At 46.5% G+C, this 17,905-nt stretch overlaps 1 protein-coding gene across 2 annotated transcripts in view; it reads left to right on the forward strand.

Moving 5' to 3' along the window:
* The window catches only part of SCFD2 (sec1 family domain containing 2), a 1,002,395-nt gene extending 988,801 nt beyond the window's left edge, over positions 1 to 13,594 (forward strand). For both annotated transcript variants that reach the window (XM_063920937.1, XM_063920936.1), the window contains one exon: positions 13,145 to 13,594. In XM_063920937.1, coding sequence (XP_063777007.1) covers positions 13,145 to 13,237 — 93 coding nt within the window. In that variant the 3' untranslated portion in view covers positions 13,238 to 13,594. The remainder of the gene's footprint in view (positions 1 to 13,144) is intronic.
* The last annotated feature ends 4,311 nt before the right edge of the window (positions 13,595 to 17,905 follow it).

The following is a 17,905-nucleotide window of genomic DNA, read 5'->3' on the forward strand; positions in this document are numbered from 1 at the left end:
TTATTCAAGGGCTGTAGGTCAGACCACTTCTAAAATGGCTCTCTTTGCTGAATATACTGTATCTTGCTCATGCTTACCCAACTGAAGATCTCTCTGTCCAATCTTTACAGCCTTTTAAACTGTTAAATTGTACTGTCTGGATATTGGAGGATATGCTTCTTCAGGTCTAACCCTTGGGATACAGAATCCCTTAAATACTACTGTAGCTTCATATGGCAACATAAGAAAATTAAATATCTTGTGTTTTCTCTGACCTCACGATATGACTATTATGCTCGCCAAGTAAGTACACTACTCCTGAAGTAGCGAGATGAGCTTCACCTTTAAAAGTTAGTTTGGGCAGCAAACACTAATGGGCCCTACAGACTCGGCGATGTGCCGCCGAGCTGCCCGACCGCCGATACGGCAGACGGGCGACCCGGCGGTGGGTGGGCAGTGACGGGAGGAGTGAAGTTTCTTCACTCCCCCGTCACCCAGCTCCGTAGACGTGCAGGCAAATATGGACGATCTCGTCCATATTGGCCTGCATGCACAGCCGACAGGGCACCAGCGATGGACGAGCGCGGGGCCGCGCATCGTTCATCGCTGGTGCCTCCACACTGCACGATATGAACGTTATCTCGTTCATTAATGAACGAGATCATTCATATCGTGCAGTAATGTCGGCCAGTGTGTAGGGCCCATAACAATTGATGCAATAGGTTCAGTAAATAATTTTTCTCCATGTAAATAAATCATGTTTCATATGTACATGTGCAGAAAACAAGTTCATATGTCTGCTATATTCCGGACCAGAATTATGTTGTTGTTTTTTTGTTTGTTTTTTATCCATCAGTTGCTGTGTTATTGTTCTATTAAAGATTAACATACATAATACATTACTAAAGCAGATGACCGGGGGGTGGGGGTTTCTTGGAAGCAACAGTGTAAGATCCGTGTTTGTCATGTGTGTTAACAAAGATGTCACATGTCAGATAAGCTTGGTTACCATAATTCCTGCAGGGAATTTTTGAGTTTAGAGTAACTGATTTTGTGATGGCTTTTTGGGATAAATCAGGGAGTAAAGGAAGGTTTCCTAAAAGTATCATATTGAACTAAGTCTTAGTGGTGGCAATATATAAACATATATATATATATATATATATACATACATACATACATACATACAGGTTGAGTATCCCATATCCAAATATTCCGAAATACGGAATATTCCGAAATACGGACATTTTTGAGTGAGACTGAGATAGTGAAACCTTTGTTTTTTGATGACTCAATGTACACAAAGTTTGTTTAATACACAAAGTTATTAAAAATACTGTATTAAATGACCTTCAGGCTGTGTGACTAAGGTTTATATGAAACATAAATGAATTGTGTGAATGTAGACACACTTTGTTTAATGTACAAAGTTATAACAAATCTTGGCTAAAATGACCTTCAGGCTGTATGTATAAGGTGTTTATGAAACATAAATGCATTCTGTGCTTAGATTTAGGTCCCATCACCATGATATCTCATTATGGTATGCAATTATTCCAAAATACGGAAAAATCCGATATCCAAAATACCTCTGGTACCAAGCATTTTGGATAAGGGATACTCAACCTGTATATGTATATATATATATATATATATATATATATATATAACTAGGGAATATAGATGTTTGGTGTGTTTAATCACTTTTTAGACAAGAACTAGGAATTTGTTTTGATTATCCTTTACACACCCACATGTCAAGTTTGTATGGTGGATCTTGCTGTGATAGTGTGTTTATTTTTTATTTCTGACATTAATAGAAATTTTATTTCAAAGTGCACTTCGAAAGTGCAGATGCTTCCCATTACATGTGTAGGAAGAGACCTTTCATCTTAGGCTGAGTAGGAATAGCTGTGTGTCCCTGTGCTCTTCCAAGTTGTTAAATCTACAATATTACCAGAGTATAATGCTAAAGATGTCAACAAGTCATTTCTTGTTCTCTGTCTCATGGAAAGTCCATTTTTAGTGGTTAAAAGCTTTGCACAGGTTCCTGTTCTCCCATAGCTAACAGTGTATAAGTGCAGTGGTTCCCAGAAGTGTTGTCTATGGATCAGACACAGTGACCTGAGAGCATCACAGTTCACCAAGGTTGATTGTCAAGTTGTCCTATTTAATTATCTTTTCTTTGTATAATCCTGTTACTATGAATGGTCATCATGTGAAGATGAGTAAGATTTTTAATTTTAAGATTTGTTGCTGTTCACTGTTATATAACTAAGATAATTTTTTATTAGAATAGAGTAACTATGAACAGGATGTACCCTAATTACGTAGTACACTGTCCTATAAAATTAGCTCTAAAACTAAATGTATTTCTCTGACGTCCTAAGTGGATGCTGGGGACTCCGTCAGGACCATGGGGATTAGCGGCTCCGCAGGAGACAGGGCACAAAACTAAAGCTTTAGGATCAGGTGGTGTGTACTGGCTCCTCCCCCTATGACCCTCCTCCAAGCCTCAGTTAGGTTTTTGTGCCCGTCCGAGCAGGGTGCAATCTAGGTGGCTCTCTTAAGGAGCTGCTTAGAAAAAGTTTTTAGGTTTATTATTTTCAGTGAGTCCTGCTGGCAACAGGCTCACTGCATCGAGGGACTTAGGGGAGAGAAGTTCAACTCACCTGCGTGCAGGATGGATTGGCTTCTTAGGCTACTGGACACCATTAGCTCCAGAGGGAGTCGGAACACAGGTCTCACCCTGGGGTTCGTCCCGGAGCCGCGCCGCCGACCCCCCTTGCAGATGCTGAAGATTGAAGGTCCAGAAACCGGCGGCAGAAGGCTCTTCAGTCTTCTTGAAGGTAGCGCACAGCACTGCAGCTGTGCGCCATTGTTTGTCACACACTTCTCACCAACGGTCACGGAGGGTGCAGGGCGCTGCTGGGGGCGCCCTGGGCAGCAATGTAAATACCTTTTATGGCTAAAAAATACATCACATATAGCCCTTGAGGCTATATGGATGTATTTAACCCCTGCCAGATATTACAAACTACGGGAGAAAAGCCCGCCGGAATAGGGGGCGGGGCTTATTCTCCTCAGCACACAGCGCCATTTTCCTGCTCAGCTCCGCTGTGAGGAAGGCTCCCAGGACTCTCCCCTGCACTGCACTACAGAAACAGGGTAAAACAGAGAGGGGGGGCACTTTTTATGGCGATATTTTATATATTTAAGCTGCTATAAGGATACAACACTTATATAAGGTTGTTCCCATATATATTATAGCGCTTGGGTGTGTGCTGGCAAACTCTCCCTCTGTCTCCCCAAAGGGCTAGTGGGGTCCTGTCTTCGATAAGAGCATTCCCTGTGTGTCTGCTGTGTGTCGGTACGTGTGTGTCGACATGTATGAGGACGATGTTGGTGTGGAGGCAGAGCAATTGCTGGTAATGGTGATGTCACCCCCCAGGGAGTCGACACCGGAATGGATGGCTTTGTTTATGGAATTACGTGATAATGTCAGCACATTACAAAAATCAGTTGACGACATGAGACGGCCGGAAAACCAGTTGGTACCTGCCCAGGCGTCTCAGACACCGTCAGGGGCTGTAAAACGCCCTTTACCTCAGTTGGTCGACACAGACCCAGACACGGACACTGAATCTAGTGTCGACGGTGAAGAAACAAACGTATTTTCAAGTAGAGCCACACGTTATATGATCACGGCAATGAAGGAGGCTTTGCATATCTCTGATACTGCAAGTACCACAAAAAGGGGTATTATGTGGGGGGTGAAAAAACTACCTGTAGTTTTTCCTGAATCAGAGGAATTGAATGATGTATGTGATGAAGCGTGGGTTAACCCAGATAGAAAAGTGCTAATTTCAAAAAAGTTATTGGCATTATACCCTTTCCCGCCAGAGGTTAGGGCGCGCTGGGAAACACCCCCTAGGGTGGATAAGGCGCTCACACGCTTATCAAAACAAGTGGCGTTACCGTCTCCTGATACGGCCGCCCTCAAGGATCCAGCTGATAGGAGGCTGGAAACTACCCTAAAGAGTATATACACACATACTGGTGTTATACTGCGACCAGCCATCGCCTCAGCCTGGATGTGCAGTGCTGGGGTGGTCTGGTCGGATTCCCTGACTGAAAATATTGATACCCTGGATAGGGACAGTATTTTATTGACTATAGAGCAATTAAAGGATGCTTTTATTTATATGCGAGATGCTCAGAGGGATATTTGCACTCTGGCATCGAGAGTAAGTGCGATGTCCATATCTGCCAGAAGAAGTTTATGGACGCGACAGTGGTCAGGTGATGCGGATTCCAAACGACATATGGAAGTATTGCCGTATAAAGGGGAAGAATTATTTGGCGTAGGTCTATCGGATCTGGTGGCCACGGCAACTGCCGGAAAATCCACCTTTTTACCTCAGACCCCCTCCCAACAGAAAAAGACACCGTCTTTTCAGCCGCAGTCCTTTCGGTCCTATAAGAACAAGAGGGCAAAAGGACAGTCATATTCTGCCCCGGGGCAGAGGAAGGGGTAAGAGAGGGCAGCAAGCAGCCCCTGCCCAGGAACAGAAGCCCTCCCAGGGTTCTGCAAAGCCCTCAGCATGACGCTGGGGCTGTACAAGCGGACTCAGGAGCGGTGGGGGGTCGACTCAGGAATTTCAGCACACAGTGGGCTTGCTCACAGGTGGACCCTTGGATCCTGCAGGTAGTATCTCAGGGTTACGGGTTGGAATTCGAGAAGTCTCCCCCTCGCCGGTTCCTAAAGTCTGCTTTGCCAACGTCTCCCTCAGACAGGGCGACGGTATTGGAAGCAATTCACAAGCTGTTTTCTCAGCAGGTGATAGTCAAGGTACCCCTCCTACAACAGGGAAAGGGGTATTACTCCACGCTATTTGTGGTACCGAAGCCGGACGGCTCGGTAAGACCTATTCTAAATCTGAAATCTTTGAACCTGTACATACAAAAATTCAAGTTCAAGATGGAATCACTCAGAGCAGTGATAGAGAATCTGGAAGAAGGGGACTTTATGGTGTCCCTGGACATAAAGGATGCTTACCTGCATGTCCCAATTTGCCCTTCACATCAAGGGTACCTCAGGTTCGTGGTGCAAAACTGTCATTATCAGTTTCAGACGCTGCCGTTTGGATTGTCCACGGCACCTCGGGTCTTTACCAAGGTAATGGCCGAAATGATGATTCTTCTGCGAAGAAGAGGCGTATTAATTATCCCTTACTTGGACGATCTCCTGATAAGGGCAAGGTCCAGAGAACAGCTGGAGGACGGAGTAGCACTAACCCAAGTAGTGCTGCAACAACACGGGTGGATTCTGAATTTTCCAAAATCTCAGTTGACCCCGACAACACGTCTGCTGTTCCTGGGAATGATTCTGGACACGGTTCAGAAAAAGGTGTTTCTTCCGGAGGAGAAAGCCAAGGAGTTATCCGAACTTGTCAGGAACCTCCTAAAACCAGGAAAAGTGTCTGTGCATCAATGCACAAGAGTCCTGGGAAAGATGGTGGCTTCTTACGAAGCAATTCCATTCGGCAGATTCCACGCACGAACTTTTCAGTGGGATCTGCTGGACAAATGGTCCGGATCGCATCTGCAGATGCATCAGCGGATAACCTTATCGCCACGGACAAGGGTGTCTCTTCTGTGGTGGTTGCAGAGTGCTCATCTGTTAGAGGGCCGCAGATTCGGCATACAGGACTGGGTCCTGGTGACCACGGATGCCAGTCTGAGAGGCTGGGGAGCGGTCACACAGGGAAGAAACTTCCAGGGAGTATGGTCAAGCCTGGAGATGTCTCTTCATATAAATATACTGGAGCTAAGAGCAATTTACAATGCTCTAAGCCTGGCAAAACCCCTGCTTCAGGGTCAGCCGGTGTTGATCCAGTCGGACAACATCACGGCAGTCGCCCACGTAAACAGACAGGGCGGCACAAGAAGCAGGAGAGCAATGGCAGAAGCTGCAAGGATCTTTCGCTGGGCGGAAGATCATGTGATAGCACTGTCAGCAGTGTTCATTCCGGGAGTAGACAACTGGGAAGCAGACTTCCTCAGCAGACACGATCTACACCCGGGAGAGTGGGGACTTCATCCAGAAGTCTTCCACATGATTGTGAACCGTTGGGAAAAACCAAAGGTGGATATGATGGCGTCTCGCCTCAACAAAAAACTGGACAGGTATTGCGCCAGGTCAAGAGACCCTCAGGCAATAGCTGTGGACGCTCTGGTAACACCGTGGGTGTACCAGTCAGTGTATGTGTTTCCTCCTCTGCCTCTCATACCCAAAGTACTGAGAATTATACGGCAAAGGGGAGTAAGAACGATACTCGTGGCTCCGGATTGGCCAAGAAGAACTTGGTACCCGGAACTTCAGGAGATGCTCACGGAAAATCCGTGGCCTCTACCTCTAAGACGGGACCTGATTCAGCAGGGACCGTGTCTATTCCAAGACTTACCGCGGCTGCGTTTGACGGCATGGCGGTTGAACGCCGAATTCTAAAGAAAAAAGGCATTCCAGAAGAGGTCATTCCTACACTGGTTAAAGCCAGGAAGGAGGTGACTGCACAACATTATCACCGCATTTGGAGAAAATATGTTGCGTGGTGTGAGGCCAGGAAGGCCCCCACGGAGGAATTTCAACTTGGTCGATTCCTACATTTCCTGAAAACAGGATTGTCTATGGGCCTCAAATTGGGGTCCATTAAGGTTCAAATTTCGGCCCTGTCGATTTTCTTCCAGAAAGAATTGGCTTCAGTTCCTGAAGTCCAGACTTTAGTAAAAGGAGTACTACATATACAGCCCCCGGTTGTGCCCCCAGTGGCTCCGTGGGACCTGAATGTAGTTTTGGATTTTCTCAAATCCCATTGGTTTGAGCCACTCAAATCGGTGGATTTGAAATATCTTACATGGAAAGTAACCATGCTACTGGCCCTGGCTTCAGCCAGGAGAGTATCAGAATTGGCGGCTTTATCGTATAAGAGCCCATATCTGATTTTCCATTCGGACAGGGCAGAACTGCGGACGCGTCCTCAGTTTCTGCCTAAGGTGGTGTCAGCGTTTCACCTGAACCAGCCTATTGTGGTGCCTGCGGCTACTAGCGATTTGGAAGATTCCAAGTTGCTGGACGTTGTCAGGGCATTGAAAATATACATTTCAAGGACGGCTGGAGTCAGAAAATCTGACTCGCTGTTTATACTGTATGCACCCAACAAGCTGGGTGCTCCTGCTTCTAAGCAGACGATTGCTCGTTGGATTTGTAGCACAATTCAACTTGCACATTCTGTGGCAGGCCTGCCACAGCCTAAATCTGTCAAGGCCCATTCCACAAGGAAGGTGGGCTCATCCTGGGCGGCTGCCCGAGGGGTCTCGGCATTACAACTCTGCCGAGCAGCTACGTGGTCGGGGGAGAACACGTTTGTAAAATTCTACAAAATTGATACCTTGGCTAAAGAGGACCTGGAGTTCTCTCATTCGGTGCTGCAGAGTCATCCGCACTCTCCCGCCCGTTTGGGAGCTTTGGTATAATCCCCATGGTCCTGACGGAGTCCCCAGCATCCACTTAGGACGTCAGAGAAAATAAGATTTTACTTACCGATAAATCTATTTCTCGTAGTCCGTAGTGGATGCTGGGCGCCCATCCCAAGTGCGGATTGTCTGCAATACTTGTACATAGTTATTGTTACAAAAAAATCGGGTTGTTATTTGTTGTGAGCCGTCTGTTCAGAGGCTCCTACGTTTGTCATACTGTTAACTGGGTTTAGATCACAAGTTATACGGTGTGATTGGTGTGGCTGGTATGAGTCTTACCCGGGATTCAATATCCTTCCTTATTGTGTACGCTCGTCCGGGCACAGTATCCTAACTGAGGCTTGGAGGAGGGTCATAGGGGGAGGAGCCAGTACACACCACCTGATCCTAAAGCTTTAGTTTTGTGCCCTGTCTCCTGCGGAGCCGCTAATCCCCATGGTCCTGACGGAGTCCCCAGCATCCACTACGGACTACGAGAAATAGATTTATCGGTAAGTAAAATCTTATTTTTGATACACAAGACATATAATATATAAAAAAGCTTTTGAAGTACCAAATGTCTATGAATCCTTTAATCAAGGCTGCAGTTTCTTGTATTAAAGGGAAATAAAATCTTAAAAATGAAAGGGCCTCGGGTCATAAAACATGTGACATGGACTTGTCCTGCCCTCTTTTTATTGCTGTGGTGTTGTCTGCAATCTTGTATATGTAATATCTCCTTACCATGACTAATGGAATCCATTGCATACTTGCCGACTTTAATGGTTTCATCTCCAGAAGAAGCCTGGAAAGGAGATGTAGATGGGTGTGACAGGTTCAGAATCAGGTTAATTATATCTTTAGTCCCCACCCCCTCTGAGGCAATGGCGCTATATTTGCATATATTTGTTTTCAAAGGGGTGGGGCCAAAATTACACGATTGTCATAGAAATGCATCATTAGGCTCCGCTCCCTCCTCGGGTACTGCAGATTCCTATATCATTCTCCCCATTCCACCTACTTCACTAGTAAGTAGGCGGAATGCTGCAGGGGTGCCAACTGTTCTAGGGCTGCGGGGGAACTACCCCAAAAATTGGGTGTCTCCCGCAGGTTCCAGGAGAGCAGGCAAGTACAAACCATCATCTTCTATAAATTTCCATTGCATCCTCAGCGTGGTTCACGGTGGCTTCCAGTCAGTATGAAAGCTATCCTTTTTTAATACCTAGCTGCCCTGCGATACTGGATAGCAGCAATTAAGCAGTTTTACCACATCATCAGCCAATGGGGGAGTGGTCCTTTTTTTACCCTTTTTTATGGAAAAAAATGCTTTATTTTAACAAAGCAGCATTTTTTCCTACATTTGTTAGCACTATCACTGTTTTTGTCAGTATCAGCGACCTCACTTTATCCCTGATCTTTGCATATATGCATTGACTAACAAAGAAAAACTTTATTTACATAAAAGGTACAATGCTTATTTAAAATAGAATGTTCACAAGAAACGGTTACAAAGTACATGCAGGCTAGCAATCAAAATAAAGATGACAAACAGAGTTAACATGCAGCTAATCTGTCTCGGGAGAAATGGAAGGAAATTTCAGGATGCAGTTATTATTATTATAATTTATTTATAAGGTGCCACAAGTGTTTCGCAGCGCCGTACATACAACACACATTAGAACAATAGAGGGTATACAGAACTTAACATCACAGAATGCTAAAACAGAGCACAGGTAGAGCTCCTTTTACACATTATGGCAGGCAGAGTCCCCTTTTTACACATTACGGCAGGCAGTCCCCCTTTTTACACATTATGGCAGGCAGTCCCCCTATTTTTTACACATTCTGAGAGAGAGAGAGTGTGAGTGTGTGTTATACTCACCACCTGTGACGAGTCAGCATGCCTCTCCTCTTCCCGCTCTACGCTGCGCTCTTTGCAGCGCAGTGCATTGTGGGTGGTCTGGGGGCGGGCAGGGAGAGATGTCATCTCTCCCAGTACATGGGGAGGGAGCGGAGGGGGAGCTGCAGCGCTGCCCAGCTACCTATGTGAGAGCCAGCTGGACAATGCAGATGGGCACCTGGTGGTGATGGCGGGGGGATGCGGGCCGGACCCCACAGTGCGGCGGCGGAGCAGCCAGGCGGGTGTTGCCGGTGGTCCTGTGCTGTGTACCAGGCACCACTGGCACACACCTACTTACAGCCCTGAAAAATACAAAGAATTTGTTAGAAATATCTTATTTGCATTATTTTAATAATTTTTATAGGCAAAATCTCAAGTGAAAAGTCTATGGCAGGTGAAGCCTATCTTTTCCGCACATCTCTGATCAACTCTCACCAAATTTCCAGGAGTTTATACTGCTGCAGCTGTGTATAATGCCCAGATGTACCCTTTGTCTCATTTATTGCGTGAAAATCTGTCTCTGGTACTAGCCAGTGCTTCCTGAGCTATTTACTTCACTGCTCGTCCCTGCATTCTAATGAGCACACAGGCTCACCTCAGCACTACCTAAGTGTATTAGCGGATTGGGATTGCATGACCAGCGGTCAGGAGACTATGTATTTTGACTATATAGTCAAAATCTTAAGGAAAGTTAGTGCACATCTCATGGTTTTAGGCAGCTTGCGATACTGATTCGATCCCAAAGCGCGCTCCCGCGGGGTCGGTATCGCAAGGCTAGATAGACTGTGCAGGCAAGTAAATCTTGACTATCTAGTGTACTATCTAGTACAAAGTATAGTCAAAATTGGCACTTAGTCAAAATCGTACACAGACAAAATCGAAAGTACAGATAGCCAAAATCTGTGATATCTGGGCTCTGGGGGACTTCAAGGGAAATCGCATAGTCAAAATCGGGCATAGCAAGGATCTCACCTTGTGTACACACCTTTAGTGTTAGGGATTTTTGTGGATTAACAAATAGACAACATAGATTTGCAAGTTTTAGGGCAGGATGTAATGAAGCATGGTTTAGACTTGTACATGATTGCCTTTTAAAAAACGTCAAAGTTCGGCCGGTATCTCACAAGGCCGCTGAACTCGGACTTCATTACATCCAGCCCATAAATTAAAAAAATGTTTTAGTACTGATTTGAAGACATTGTAGTGGAATAAATGCATATTATATTATAGGCCATGGGTCTGTCATGTTACAGTGAATAATTCAGTTCTTACTCTCTGCAGCTGTAGATAGAGGCCTAGATGACACAGCAGACGTATATAAATAGACCTATAGGTGCCCTGACACCGTATCATTGTTTAGTTTTGCTGCAGATGGCCAAACTGAGCTCCACACAGGATGATAGGGGACATATCCGAAAGCAATTTTCTCCATGTCAGCCATTGATTTTAACAGGGTCATTATCTGGTAACACTACATAGTAACATAGTTTATGAGGTTGAAAAAAAACAATTTATCCATCAAGTTCAACCTATTTGCGGCCTCCTACGCTGTATTATTTTTAGGACTAATTTTGTCTGTTGCCGATGTCGGCAGTTGTGTTTGTCCTCTTTTTTTATAACTATAGTGCGTGACTACGCACCATAACCCTGTATATTCTTATCCATTAGGAATTTATCTAGCCCATTCTTAAAAGTGTTGACCGAGTCCGCCATTACTACTCTCTCAGGCAGGAAATTCCAAACACGTATTGTCCTCCCTGTGAAAAAACCTTTTGGTCTCTGTGTACGAAATCTCCTCTACCCTAAGCTGGTGTCCACGGGTCCTCTGTGTTGATCTTACCAAAAACAGATCACCCGCAAGCTCTGTGTATTGTCCCCTTATATATTTGTAAATGTTGACTATATTTGTAAATGTTGATATAGATTTGTAAATGAGGTTTTGTTATCACATGTTCTACAGTACATAGCCATTTGCTTTATATTACCTAAAGTATCAAAGTGCATGTGATCAGCTTTACAGAAAGAAAGCCAGTTTGATGTGGCACTGGTGTTATAGCACTAAATTAGCGCACAGGAATAGTATTTATCACAAGCGCTTATTGGTAATTACTAGAGAGTGTACGGGTCACCTGCAGATTTTTTTACATATATTTTATTATATCTATTTGTTTCTGTGCATAGCTTGTTTTTAGAATAAGTATCTTGCGTGTACAGGAGCGTAACGGCCATAGGGCTCACCAGGAAGATTCCTGGTAGGCCGACGTGTCTGTGGGGCCTGTTTTGTGTGTTGTTATGTGGCCCCTCCCCCCACATGACAGGCAGCCTACCACACTCAGTTCACTGCATTGTCACCATTCATTCTGTTATTCCATCTCTGCAGTACAGTAACTCTGCCATCCAGTGATGCTGCCATGGCTACATGGTATGTTATACCTCTTGTGCTGCCCATGTCAGACCACTTCTACAAAATTTTACAGGACCACTTTTAGGGGAACATTTACTAAGCAGTGATAAGAGCAGAGAAGTGAGCCAGTGGAGAAGTTGCCCCATCAACCAATCAGCAGCTCTGTATAATTTTATAGTATTTTATAGTATGCAAATTATAGATGTTACTTCAGTGCTGATTGGTTGCCATGGGCAACTTCTCCACTGGCTCACTTCTCCGCTCTTATCACTGCTTAGTAAATGTCCCCCTTTGTTCCCAATCCACCCCTGGTCTTAGAAACAGCTGCAATTGCGTACAATTCGGCCCTATGAGGAGGGATCCCGCCCCTCTGAACAGACCCCACCCCCACATCACCCCGCACCCCCATTAGGGCTGCTTCCATAAACTTCCCGGGCTGGTTTTCCATCCCAATCTGCCCATGTGCGCGTATATTTGCAGTCATTATAATTTTCCAGCACAGGTGACCATAAGCAGGACAACATGAGGCAGATGTCTCAGCAGCTCCAGTAATGTGACTCGCAACTCCCTGTTCTTCCGATGGTGATCAGATCTGCTAATCAGCAGACATCGGTGATCGGCAGTCTGTCGAGGAATCAGCAAAATACAGCAAGTTAAAAATCCCCGACTCGCCAATCCTCATACTTTTTTGGTCGGAAACAGTGAATCAAAAGGTTTCCAACATGTTGTATTTCTATGATCCCCTGACCCAGGCATCGGCAGAAAGGGGAATTTATCCCAATAACTGTCTGATGTATGTCCCCATAAGATGTAATAAATACTATATCATACTTGCAGTCTCCGGAAGGGTGCAGCAAAGTGGGTGTTGCACAAAAGCTACAATTACGTGCATTGTGATGCCAATATGTCGAGATTCCGTGCAAACAGTATAATCAGCCGGGAAGTAGGGGGCTGTGTGTGGGTGGTCTCCGAGTGACTTGCTCACGCTTCCAAGTGACCAGTGAGCCACTGAAGGTTCGGGAGCCTCTAGTACCTTTCAGGAGAGTAGCTAAGAATGATATACAGTATAATGTATGTGTGACTAGGCATACACCTGGTGCAGACTCGGTCACACGCCATGCCCCATGTAGGGTCACACGCCATGCCCCATGTATCAATCACCAATGTTCCACAGTTGGGAGGTATGATCAACTCTTAGTGAAATGTTAGGCTGTATTTTCATGAATATTAATTGAGTACATTAATTTGTTCCCTCTGCTGTCTGTAAGCAGCAATTTCCTGTACCTGCATCAAAACACAGAATTTGTGTCTTTTACAAATGTTTTTTAATTTTTTTACTTTAGGTGGTTGTTCTGTCCACAAGACTTCTGAAACCGCTCGACATTCCTGAGTTACTGTTTGCAACAGACCATCTGCACCCAGACACCGGCATTTGATTGTTGTCATCTTTCAGCTGAGTGATGATCCTGGCTTAAATACACAACTCTGGCTCTGATTGTCTTAATTTCTAAAACATGCCTGGAGCTATGAAGATTTCACAAAAGTTTTTGTTAATTTCTCTGAAATGTGTATTTGAATAGATAATTGGTAGCACAAGCAGTGTTCCAGAGATGTCCCTTGCTACCATCCTGCTCTCTGACATTATCTGTATTCTCACTGTAAAGACAGCGGTTCTTTAGCAGGGAATGCTCTCTGTCTTATGGCAGCAGAACAGTATGCTTTAATATATTGCTCATTATCTGCTTTACTCAATCTTGACACATTCTGACACTAATAAAACATGTTTGCCAGTATGTGTTGACTGCTTTAATGTAAGATGTCCATAACATACCCAGAGACATAACTGGGCATTTAGTGACCAGGGCGAGCAAGAGCACCCATCTTGTGGTTGTAAATACTGCCTATTTCCACTGTCTAAATACCGACGCCATGATTCGTCACTACTCGGAATGCACCAGCATCCTGAATAGGGTCACAAGGCCGGTACCTGAATCCCGACCACCGAGATTCAGAACGATCCCATATGCTGGCCACCAGGAGAGGTAAGCCGTTGGGGGGGGAGAGTTAGGTTTAGGCTGTATCTCTGGGGGGGTTAGGTTTAGGCTACGTGGGGGGGGGAGGGGTTTAAGGTTAGGCACCCTCCCGGAGAGTTAGGGTTAGGCTGCGGAAAGTGGAGGTTAGGTTCAGGCACCATCGGGAAGGGGAAGTGTTAGGCTGCAGGGGAGGGAGGGTTAGGTTTAGGCTATGGGAAGGGGTTGTTAGGTTCAGGCGCCACTGTGGAGGGTTAGTCAAAGTTTAGGTTTAGGCTATGGGAAGCGAGGGTTACGGGGCTATTGGGGGAAGGTAAGTATACTTGTCGGGATTCAGACTACCGGGAGGATTCTGACTGCTGGCATCCCAACCACTGGCATATTCTTCGTACCCCTTTATAAATACTAGACTAGGGGTGGGCAAAATGCTTCCCATTAACCGATTCTGCCCGGCCTGCTGCCTCCCACCAGTGCGCAATGACAAGTGGCCCGGCCGGCTCAGCTGCTTGTCATTGCGCTGTAGTACCTGCAAGCTGCCAGCGCCACTGAAGAGATCCTAGTAGTGGTCTTGCGGTCGCATCATGTGACGCATTATATCAGGCGCTGGGTGATGTTGGATGTGGGGCCAGAGCGTGTATGTGGGCAGCAAGCAGCAGGAAGTTTAAAGACACTGCACAAGCGCCTGTATCAGGAAGAGCGCATAAGGTACTGTAAACCTTTTTTTAGTTTTAACAAAACGTTCAAAGCATCCATCACAGCATTTCGTTTGGCTAAAAAGGCAATCTGTCTGTTCTATCCTTTCTCCCTACAATACTGTGGCCTTAAGGGAAACAGATCCAACAGCAACTTACTGTACTATACCAGACATGTAGCTGGTTTTCACCCCATTCTAATGGCAATTATGTCTAGGGAGGGAGGCTGGTAATTTTGTCCAGGAATGGGTAGGTTGGGGTGCTGGTAATTGTGTCCAAGAAGGGTAAGTGGTAACTGTAAAAAGTTTTTTTTTTTAATTATTATTATTATCCTTTATTCATTTGCCGCCACATGGGATCCGCAGCGCCCAATTACAGAGTAAATCCACTTTTGATTCGTATTGATTTTTTTATTTTCCAGTTGCCGCTCACTTTAAGTGTTTAATAAAAATATTCTTTATTGAACTCTTACTGCATTTTATGTGATAGGTATTGTGTCAGGAACCACAGTTCACGCACTGCTCGCACACGCCACTTACCGGCACGCTGGTGTATTCTGTGCCGCAGATCAGCCACTGGTGCTTTCTATGGTTACTAGCATGATTTCCACTGACTCTGGTAGAGTCACATGATCCAGGTTATTACTTCCCGGTTCTGTGCATGCTACTGCTGCCAGCAGCAACCAATCAGCATCCTTCTGGGGGGATATAAGCAGGCTTCCCAGAGTCCTCATTGCCTTGAACAACTTGTCAGTTCTCCTGCAAGTTCTCCAGTGTCGCTCTCAAGGCTCCAGATTTGCTCCAGAGATCCGTCTACCTGTGTCCTGCTGTACCTGCTTTTCCTGGTTACTTACCTGCCGCCAGAGACTTCCACTATCTCCATCTCAGTGTGTTACCAGTCTGCGGTGCTCAGTCCAGGATTCTCCTCACAGGCTCCGGATATCCTCAGCTACCCAAGTACTCCTGAGTTCACCATCTCCGATATACTTCTCTTTTCACGCCACCATCGGACTCACTGTCGATGGTCAAACACTTCAGTATAATCCGGTATTACGCATCCCTGTATACCCGAGTGTCTCACAGCCTCCACAGAGGAACCTGAGTAGAGGGCCGTGACCTGCCCGTCGGGCGCAGTAAAGACCATATCCCCTGGCGAAAACCCCTGGCGAGCTAGACTCCGCGCCTCTGCTTCAGGTCTCGCCAATTCTCTGTGCTCACTGTGTAATCTTCCAGAGTGCTCCAGCATATGACATGTTCATATCTCAAGCCACCTAACTTCTGCCTCCCTGCGCCCTCCACTGGCTCACCCAGGTCATTACCGGGAACACAATCAGACCAGCCCGTGACAGATTGTTCAAGGCCGATGGACTCGGCACATGACCACAGTGTGGGCCCAGCGGCTCTTCAGGAAGTTATTTCACGAATAGAGACACAGGAAGCCACGCAGCAGCAAGTCACTACCTACCTACAGGAAGTGTCCACTCACTTGGATGTTCTCCAGCAGTCACTCAGGTCATCTGCCCCTGTAGTGTCCACTCCACCAGCTGCTCATTCTTCTGTGTCTGTCTCTCACAGCTTCCTGCTCCTAATAAATATGATGGCAACCCCAAGCTCTGTAGAGGATTTCTCATTCAATGTGACATCCAATTTGAATTACAACCACAGAATTTCCCTTCTGCTAGGACCAAGATAGCTTACATTGTCTCCCTGCTAACTGCTTCAGCTTTAAGTTGGGTATCACCGCTGTGGGAAAGGTCTGACCCTTTACTCACTGATTATGTCAAATTTGTTTCCGCATTCATACGCATATTCGACGAGCCAGGTCGTGCGGCGTCTGCCTCTACAGAGATACTCCGTATTAAACAAGGCACCTGTCCCATGGGACAGTTTGTAGTCCAATTCCAGACTATGGCTTTCGAATTAAAGTGGAACAATGAAGCACTAACTCAGGGGTGGGCAATTATTTCAGCTGAGGGGCCACTTGACATTTCCTGTCAGTATCCGAGGGCCACATACAAAATAGCAGCTCCCCCCACTTGCCAAAAATATAGGGACATGGCTTCATGTGGAAGGGGTGTGGCCAAAAAAATAATACAGATTCATATTAGGCTGCACAATAGTCTCCATTATTCAAATTGCGCCACACAGCGCCACTTACACACATTACACCAGGTAGAGCCCCTTTTACACACATTACGGCAGGTAGAGCCCCCTTTTACACATTAACATTTTATTTAGGATAATTATTGTGCAGCAAGCAAATTATCCAGTGTCTTATGGCCCCTGGGGAAAGGTGTGTGACACGGTGACAGAACACGGGGGGTGTGACACAGTGACAGAACACGGGGAGGGGGGGGGGGGGTGACAGTGACAGAACACGGGTTGTGTGACACAGTGACAGAATACGGTGGGGGTGACACGGTGACAGAACACAGGGGGGGGTGACACAGTGACAGAACACTGGGAGGGGTGGTGACAGTGACAGAACATGGGGTGTGTGACACAGTGACAGAACACTGGGAGGGGTGGTGACACTGACAGAACATGGGGTGTGTGACACAGTGACAGAACACGGGGTGTGTGACACAGTGACAGAACACGGGGGGGTGACACAGTGACAGAACACGGGGGAGTGACACTGTGACAGAACACGGTGGAGGTGACACGGTGACAGAACACGGGGGGTTGACATAGTGACAGAACACTGGGGTGTGTGACACAGTGATAGAACACGGGGGGTTGACATAGTGACAGAACACGGGGGGTGTGACACAGTGACAGAACACGGGGGGTGTGACATAGTGACAGAACACGAGGGGTTGACAGTGACAGAACACAGGGGGTGTGACACAGTGACAGAACACGGTGGGGTGACACAGTGACAGAACACGGGGGGGGGGGGGTGACAGAACACGGGGGGGGGGTGACACAGTGGCAGAACACAGGGGGTGTGACACAGTGACAGAACACGGGGGGGTGACACAGTGACAGAACACAGGGGGTGTGACGCAGTGACAGAACACGGGGGGGTGACACAGTGACAGAACACGGGGGGTGACAGAACACGGGGGGGGGTGACACAGTGGCAGAACACGAGGGGGGGGGTGACACAGTGACAGAACACGGGGGGGGGGGGTGACACAGTGACAGAACACGGGAGGGGTTGGTACAGCGAGAGCTAAAGATCTCTCCCCCAAACCTAAAAACAGTCTGACGCCACTGCCCGCACACACAAATATACGCACACTATCACACACACTCGCGCGCACACACACACACACTTTCTTTCTCTCACTCACTTTTCCCATTAACTTACTGATCTGGCTGGCTGTGGCAGGAAGGATGGATCTGTAGCAGTCTGGCTCTTGTCCCGTGTAGCTCCG

Source organism: Pseudophryne corroboree, chromosome 1 (assembly GCF_028390025.1).
Source record: "Pseudophryne corroboree isolate aPseCor3 chromosome 1, aPseCor3.hap2, whole genome shotgun sequence".
In the NCBI taxonomy this organism is placed as follows: Eukaryota; Metazoa; Chordata; class Amphibia; order Anura; family Myobatrachidae; genus Pseudophryne; species Pseudophryne corroboree.